At 34.3% G+C, this 8945-nt stretch overlaps 1 protein-coding gene across 2 annotated transcripts; it reads left to right on the forward strand.

Annotated features, from left to right (window-relative positions):
• Positions 1–4137: 4137 nt before the first annotated feature.
• On the forward strand, positions 4138–7440 carry LOC112274735 (uncharacterized). 2 transcript variants are annotated; one of them, XR_016500068.1, is made up of 4 exons: positions 4138–5561; positions 5879–6151; positions 6306–6475; positions 6935–7440. XR_016500068.1 is itself a non-coding variant. In XM_024504447.3 (4 exons), exons 1-4 carry the CDS (start codon positions 4351–4353, stop codon positions 7044–7046), a joined length of 1698 nt encoding a protein of 565 aa, XP_024360215.1. In that variant the 5' UTR covers positions 4138–4350; the 3' UTR covers positions 7047–7440. The 2 variants fall into 2 exon arrangements, 1 of the variants encoding a protein (XP_024360215.1); XM_024504447.3 differs by having other exon boundaries at positions 6306–6407.
• Positions 7441–8945: the final 1505 nt, after the last annotated feature.

An 8945-nucleotide genomic window follows, 5' to 3' on the forward strand; every position in this document is an offset into this window, starting at 1 on the left:
AAGAATAATTTATTTAATTTTAAGAAACGATTATATATTCCAAAAGGCAAAGTATAATAATATGTTCTTTAAGCTTGTCATAACTTTTTGGCAGTTAGATATTTTGAATATAATAAGATTTTGGAACTAATATCAAGAGATTTTTAGTGGCTTCAAATATAAAAGGCAGTTAAAGACTTTGTATAATCATGTGATATTTATTAAAAATCAAAAATTCTTTATCATCGACCTTGTGGACTTCTTCATCTATTATTTATTTAGAAACAATCATGGTATTTTATTTCTATGGATTTTATCTTGGATCTTCTGGTCTCAAGTTTGTATGATTGTATATTTGTGATTTTAGATTATTTTACTAAGATGGCACATTTTATACCACATATAAATCTATCATAAGTAAAAATATAACTAAGTTTTTTTTTATAACATCTATTGCTATCATGGATTGCTCAAAGATATTATATTAGATAAGAAGATTGAATTTGTATTAAGAGTTTGAAGAATTCTTTTAAGATTCTAAAGATAGATATAAAGCTCTCTTTGGCTTTTCATCTTCAAATTGGTGGACAAAAAAAATATATAAATGAAGTTCTAGAATAGTATTTGAGATGTGCCATCAACTATTATTAAGATGATTGGAGAACTCTTTTGGTACTAGTAGAGTTTGCATATAATAATTTCATGCAATTTTTTATTTAAAAAACACCTTTTTTTACTAATAATGATTATCATCCATGATTTGATACTTTTAACTTTTCAAAAGTTAATAATCCTATAATAAAAGATTTAGCAAATTATTTATCAAAGCTACATCTAACAATGAAGGTGCAATTTAAGGAAGCTCAAGAACGATAAAAGATCAATGTAAATTCCTATTACAAAAAACAACTAAAATTCAATGTAAGCAAGAAGATATGGATACTTTGTTACAATATCAAGACTACTTGTCTTTGTGACAAATTGGACTATTATAAACTTGGACCTTTTTTTTATTTGTAAATAAATCAATCTTGTTGCTTATCATTTGTAACTAATAAATTCTATAGAGATCCATCTTATATTCTACATATTTCTTCTTCAACCATATAAAACAGTGAATACTTTGCATAGAAGATAAATGCCAATTCTTTCTTTAGAAGAGGATAATAATAGAGAATTTGACATAAAAGAGATCTTAGATTTAAGACGGAGCCAAAAATAAGTTAGAATATCTTGCTTATTGAGATAGATATAATATTAATAAATACACATGGGAGCCAGTACTAAAAAGGTATTGATAAGAGTAAAGAAAGCTTCATTCTTGCCTCCATATATACTTTTTAACTACAATCTACATAGCGATCTTCTATAGGACTTCCAACATGATTTTTAAGTCATTTTAAATGACATAAGAAAGTATTTGAGGATTTTTTTCTTTGAGATTCATGTTCTTGACAACTAAAGCTCCAAGAAATAAGTTGTCAAGACTGAAGATCCTTCAAGTCTTAATTTTAATATTAGGTATCAGAAAGCATCTCAAGAAGTTCTTATGCTGTTTAAAAACAAAGAAATCCTAAGATCTTTTTTGGAAAATTTTCTTAATCCTCTTAAAACTTATTAGAATTTTTAAAAATATTTTAAGAATCTTCCAAAAACTTTTAGAAATCTATTTGGCTTTTTTTTATTAAAATATTATAAAAATATTTTTAAATTTAATAGAATATTTTAATAATATTTATTAAATATTTTTATTAGATATTCATGACAACTATTTTTTTTATTATTTTTTTTAAAAAATCAAATATTCCTTAAAATATTGTAAAATCAAATTTTACTATCTTTCAAATAAATATCTGACTACAATATTCCATAACCAATTCTTAATTTTTTAGAAGACATTGATTTGATATGTAAAAAAAATATATGATAATAATTCAAAAAAAAAGTACAATAGCTAAGACAATCTCAAATATCTAGTCTTTTTAAAAATTCCTTCTATAATATAAGTTCTACAATTTTTTTGATCAAAAGTAGATTTTTGTATTAGGCTTTTGGTACCACAGTATTTTTTTATGCATTAACTTCTCATATACAAAATCTACTCTCTCAAACTCATTTTTATTGATAAGAATGTCTACCAGCTTGGTAAAAACTTACATTATAGGGCTGCATATATAAGATTCTACTTGATTAAATACATCAAATGTATTACTTAATTTATTGCCATAGCCATAGGTTGTAATGAACTTCACTAGTAAATTAAAGGATACTTTTACAATTGTAAAGTAAAGCATATCTAGCTTTTGAGTTGAATCCTATGTGTTGAAAGAACATAAAGAGCACTCCACTATGACATTATTTGTTGAAAGTTTTTTTCTTATATAAGAGCTTTTACAAACATATATATTTGTTTTTCTAAATAGTATTTTTTAAAAAAAATTGATCTTTTTTATGACAATGGTGCAAATACAGTTAGATTGTTGAATAAAAAAATTAGATTTTGCATCATTTTTTTTTTTTTATCTTTAGCAAATAAAATTCAAAAAGATAAATATTATAACTTCTATATAATTTTTAAAAAATTATATGCTTATAAATCCTTTTACATTGCACTCATTAGTAGTAATAATTGGCATTGATAGGATGAAGAAGCAAAAGTGATATTATTTTGTACAAGTTGATTTTTATAAAAAAAATCACAAAAAAAGAAGATAAATAATAGATTTTGGATTTTAAGTTAAATTGATTAATGTCAATCTCTAATGTAATGTCAAATCTAATGTACATTCCTAATCAAAGAATTTAATGCTTATTAGTTTGTAGATGTAAAAGAACTATAGATGCAAGCACCAAGTTTCTAATCATAGTGATGTATGTGGCAGGTTTCCTAATAATAGTTGCAGAAAAGAAGCTAAAGAAATAAGTTCTATTATACTACTTTCAGTACTACAAGCATAGGTGCATTATATTTGGGCTTCTTATGGAGGATTTGTAAGCACATCTATCTGATATTTTCTATATACTTACAAAATAAAATTATACAAGATATGCAAAAAAACAATTATGAATAGTATCTTGAACAAAATTAACTAATTTTGTACCAATGGTATGAATTTTTAATTAATATATATACATATATAGAATAAAAATATATTGAAATAATTCTTTTTAAATAATAAAAAATTAAAGAATTTTGAAACAAAGATATAACATAAAAAAATATTGAAAAAAATTAAGAATAGTTAAAATTTAACCTTGATATATATATTAAGGAAAAAAAAAAAAAAAAAAAAAAAAACTCCTAAAAAAAGTTTATACAGTTATGTGATATATATATATATATATATATATAATCTACATATACAAAGCTTCATTAAAGTTTATAGAAGTATCACAGACATACATATTTACATAGACAAGAAATATTAGATAGATGATAAATGTAAGTAGATTTGATAATATCTTATGATAAAGTGTCTTAGAAGTTTTATAGAAGAGGATATGACTTTAGACATGTTTGTAGTTGATTTGAAGTTAAAAACTTAGCCAATAAGTCAGCCACATATTGTACATGTTAGTAGCTTGTAGTACAAGTTAACCATATGGCACACATATAAGAAACTTATCTTGTCAGTTGGACATGCATCTCATAAGTTGGTCATGTATTAGAGGTCCTTTAGAACATCACCATTTAGCTCTTGATTAGATAATATATATAGAAGCAAGAATAAAGACTAATTTATTCTTATGAATGCCTTTCTTGTTCTTAGTCTTATTTCAAGAGGTTCTAATTTTCTTATCTTTGGAAATAGTCATTCTAGTTCAATATAATATATTCTTTCTATAATTATCTATTCTTTTTGAGTGACACAAGCGTGTATTCATTCTTTAGTTCTTTAAGATTCATATCGTTGGCAATTGACATAATCAACCTATTGTTATTATATTCACCTCTATTTTTTTTCTTTTTATTTATATGACTATCAAAAGAATTTATAAATATTATTTTTTAAAAAATATTTTAGAAAATTACATATTAAAAAAAACATATAGATATAAAAATTGATAAAATCTAAAATATAAAATTTTTATAAAATAGATAATGTAACTAAATATTCCTAGTTTATTTTTTATATACAAAAATATGTATTTTTTTATTCATTAACTTTATACTTTATTTTTATTTTATTACATATATTTGAATAAAATATTCAAAAAAAATTAAACAAAATTATTTTAAGCTCACGAACTGTGCGAAGAGAGTTGTTGCTTCAGGGTGATGTCTATGACAAAGATACATCTTCTATATCTGGCAATGTTGGCGAAGATAAAGATCATCTTCCAAGGAATGGAACTAAAAGCGTAGCATCTATGATAGAAAAGTCTTCGGTGGCCAAGCAGTGCAACGCGGGCTCACAGACTCCTTTTAGGGAGTCCTCGCTGCACAAGGATGCTGCAACGGATCGTAAGGAGTTGATAGATAGTTCGACAGCTACACCCATCATGAAAGATAACATGTCAGTATTCTCTCCTTCACCTGCCGTGAGTTCAGTTCCCAAGAGAAGGATGTGGGAGAAGGAGATTGACAAAAGCACTATCTATACAGAACTTATTCATAGCAAAAGTTCTGACGACGAGCAGCGCATCCCTCGAATGGAAGTGCATGATATTATAACAGAAACTAGTTCGCCGTGCTTATCTGCTCCTGAGGATCCATTTTTATACGGCGTATTGCGAAAGGCAACCCGGTTGGGAAGTTTTAGGCCGCGGATGTGCAGAGGCATCGATGTCGTTGATTCAACTCGAGCGAGAACGAAGATGCCCTTCAGAAGCAAAGCAAGAGATGAAAGCAATAAAGTCTCCAAGAGTCCAGGGAAGAATACAGGATTTTTGGTTGACGAGTCTCCAAAGAGCATCAATTCTTGTCCAGAAGCTTCAGAGAAACAGAACACCCACACCTCTTCAGATCAGCCTACAATGGAGTACATGACACTCTTGCAGTACTTTGAGTCTGGAGAGAGACCTTCACCCGTTCCCAAGCTCATGAGTGAAGCACCTTCTGCAGAAGACTCATCTAAGCAGCAGTTGAGCTTCGTTCAAGCAGCACCTCAACCGCTTGGAACTGCTGCTCTTGTCACAGACCTACCAGAAATTGATCCTCTCCTACCAGAGCTCCGATCATTTGGTAACAACGCTCTTGATCTCTCGTATAGAGAAACTATGGAAGCTCTCGCGAAACTTCCGGCTCGAGGAGTTTGCAGAATGCGCACTATTCCTCAAGTTTCAGAAGTTCCAGAGCCAGTGACACGGCCGGTACCCCGCAGAGACGAACACAAGGTCATGTCCGGATCGAAAGGAGACAAGCAGGAGGCTAAATTGGACTCAAAAAGCCCTACGGCGAGTACGCCTCCATCCCGGCAGGCTCCCAAATCAAGGGTTGAACCTGACACTCCCAGTCCAGGATCTATGCACAACACGCACGGCCGAACTACTGGTAAAACCCAAGAAGAGCCCCCCAACAGCGTGACCTCGAAGCAGAGAAGACCTAATGCTAAAAAGTGTTCAGAAACGTCGATTTCCAGGTATGGGCTACGTAGCTCTTTGATCACCAATAACATCTCCGTATATGACTGAGAAAATTTCTAAACCAAAATTTTAGCAGCTTTTCTAACATTTTAATGAAGACTTAGGCATGACCTTGAGTATGCATGTTTTACAGTTAATGTGCAGTTCATGCCTTTGTTCAATTTCACTCTACAAGTTCTGCTGGATCTTGTTTCTCTTCAAGCAAGTTTGGTACAGTAAAATACTTGCGTCTTCTTTATTTTCCGGAAATGTTCAATCGTACGCCTGACGCTACCTTGAAGACCTCTGATGAGAAGATAATTGAAATTTCCAGAAATTTGAGCAAGGAGTCTTCTCCCAAGCGTCATGACGAACAATTTCATACAGTAGAAGAATCTACCATATCTCGAGTTTCAGACAGCTCTACTTTCGATTCCCGTACCTCACATGCCGGTAGTGGTAACAATCAAGGCTTGAAGAGGACGACTCAGAGAGCAACTGAAGCTGCTGATAAAGCTTCTTTAAAATCGAGTTTAAACGAAGGATCAAAGGGTTGGCCCTTCGAGCATCCCTCCAGGCCAAAGGACTTCAAAAGTAGAGAAGACAGGTTTGTCGAGACGATTCAATTACGTATTTGTACTGAACATAGTATTATAGCAGTTCTTCTTTCGATCCCAACTCCTGTAGCTCTCCCTCCTTGTCATAAGAGTTTGTATTTAAAAAGGTGTAATCTAACGATGTGGGGTGGCCCTTCGTGGCAGACTACTGACTCCAGGCCTAACGCAAATGGATTGGGAGAAGTCGCTCCAGGAGGCAGTGATGAAAAGCGAACCTCCTGTGGACATGGTCTTGCATGAATGCTTGTAAGTAAGCGCGATTCCTGATGAATTGAAACCCATATTCAGTATTTGGAAGGTCCTACTTGTGCCCTGTAAGTCATCTAACGTCGATATGTTCAATTATGAAAAGCTAGAAGCATCCATGTTCAACATTCTATCTGAAGCGCCCTGACAAGAAGTGCAATTGCTGCTGTGTATTTCGTTTTAATAGCAGAACTATTGACTCTTCATCCTTCTTGCAGCCAAGTTTTGAGGCATAAATGATAACTTTTTCTACACTGAGTTCGTGTCTAGGGTGAATTCTGGATTGGACATCAGTATCAATAAATAAACGGATCGATTACGTAGACCAAGAGTTGCATTACTAAGCACTGCGCATACTCCACAGGCTTTAAGATGACAATTGTCATCCTGGAGCCAAGCTCTGACGAATTCATGTATGACACAAGAAAAGCGTACTTAATTTAAAGTCCAATTCTAGGTGGATTCTTTCCAAAATTTTACCGGAGTTTAAGACGTTAGGGGGGGTTGCTTTCTGTTGATTAATGCAGGCAATGTGGGAGGACCTTTAAGCTGGAGTCATTGCAGGTACACATGCGGGGTTGCCATGCAATCAATAAGCCAAAGTCATTGTCAACGCAGAGGAGAAGAGTATCTCAATAAAAACTTAGTGGATAGCTTAGTTTCGAGCCAGTCCTGTGCAAGTCTTTCTTCATCAACGAAGAACCAGCTCCGAACCACCGCAAGAGATATGTCACTTAGCCAACTGAAGGATGTAACAGAATTTTAATTGTACAGGAGAGAAACAGGAAATTTTCGCTTTTTTCCCAGCCTGAGGTTTACTTCCAATTATCTTTCATCTTAGGGCATACGCTCATGAGAACTTCCAGCGAGAGTACATGATTGTAAGCGGCTGGAAAAATTGCTACGTTTCTTGAGCTGCTCTTAGATGCAGCTCCTTGAACCAGTTTAGTTAAAAAGTGGACTTGCAAAGTACAGCGAGCTAAACAGATTGTAAGAGTCAAATATTCCCATTGAAGAGAAAATTTCGAAAGGATCTACTGTTGCCAAAAGTTCGTCGTTATGGAAACTCACTCATTCTGTGTTCATCATAACGTCCTGGTCTGCACAGTGGAGGAATCTGTAGCTTTCTTTTTCGAATTTCTCCGTCAGATCACATTATGATTATGCTGTCAGGGGGGTATTGTTGGAAAGTTGTGCATGTACCATACATCTTCTTCAGGGTACCACAGATGTATAGTTGGACGGGTGCCAGCCCACAATCACTACATAGCTTTTGAAACTAGGTTCATAGTGGAGGGACAGTTCCCGTGCATTGAGTTCTGTTGAGATCCAGACAAGAGCAAGTAATGTTAAAGATTACTGCAAAGCTGGCACATCGAGCTTCGACCTGGCTTTACTAGGTTTTATTACTTAACTTCTGTATTTCGAACCGCTGGTTGTTCATCTCTGCTTGTGATGATGTTGGCTAGAACAAACATGTTCAGCTTAAGAAGCTTCTGACGTATCCCTTTGCTTAAAAGTCTCATTATATGCCTCTCATTCAGCCGAAAAACTTGAAAGAACAATCGGTCAAAGAATCGCTTCGGAGCAACTTTGTCGTACTCAGTTCCCTAATTTGGCTCCCAGTCATCTTGCACAGTACAGTTTTTTATACCACAGACGTACCCCGACTATGACCGCTTTATACTCAGAATGTTGGTAGTAGCTTCCACTCCTGATCCCGTATCGGCAGGAATATAAGGAGAGCATTTGTTCCATTCACAGAGTCTTGGGGCTAAGTAGCGCAGCTGAAACATTCTGAGCTCCTTGGAGTGGCCGCGTATACTTTTCGCGGCCCAGTATACGTAACAGTGCGAAAACCGACTTTCAAGGCACCTTAGTTCAGATGACGATTAACCCGGGCATGGTTCATCAGAAGCAAGTTGCACCCCGACAAAGCCACCACAGTGTGGCAGTTCATACCAATCACAAATCCCACGTTGAAAGCTCCAACTTCCGAATCCTATTTAAACGGAATTAGAGGAAGCATTGAGGACGTTCTTGGGTTGAAGAGCACCGTTTCAGCGGTCGTCTACTCGCACCTGCACCACTTATACGGACGTAAACCTGCGCACCTCTTCGTACCAGACGATGATATCAAAGCATCCCCCCACCAGCTAGAAACACTGGTCCAAACCCTGTGATTCCTTGGGTGATGTGCAGGTGAACAGAACGATTCTTCCAACTTCCAAGACACAAAGATGAGAGCTTCAGCCAGATCAGAGATATTTTGTGGCAGAGTGACATTGTGCAAGGCCTCATCGAGGTTTGCGTGAGGAAACACATCAAAACCTTTGTAAGCTCCTACTTAATGGGTTCTGATACCTTCTCCTGTCAACTCACATTGAAGACCCAATGCTCCTCCTCCAAGACGAATTACTGCCCGCAGTTGTGCGGCAAACTCCAACTGGACTCAAGGTCGGATCTAGAACAATGAATGCTGATGATCATGGCATAAATGAAATTCAATTTAACATAAGCTCTAAGTTAGTAAGCATC

Source organism: Physcomitrium patens, chromosome 22 (assembly GCF_059467195.1).
Source record: "Physcomitrium patens ecotype Gransden chromosome 22, ASM5946719v1, whole genome shotgun sequence".
NCBI classification, from domain to species: Eukaryota; Viridiplantae; Streptophyta; class Bryopsida; order Funariales; family Funariaceae; genus Physcomitrium; species Physcomitrium patens.

Coding starts and splice junctions, on each gene's coding strand:
- LOC112274735 (XM_024504447.3), top strand. CDS start 4,351: ATGATAGAAAAGTCTTCGGTGGCCAAGCAGTGCAACGCGGGCTCACAG. Junction 5,562..5,878: donor TCAGAAACGTCGATTTCCAG/GTATGGGCTACG, acceptor TGAAATTTCCAG/AAATTTGAGCAAGGAGTCTT. Junction 6,408..6,934: donor ATGGTCTTGCATGAATGCTT/GTAAGTAAGCGC, acceptor TGATTAATGCAG/GCAATGTGGGAGGACCTTTA.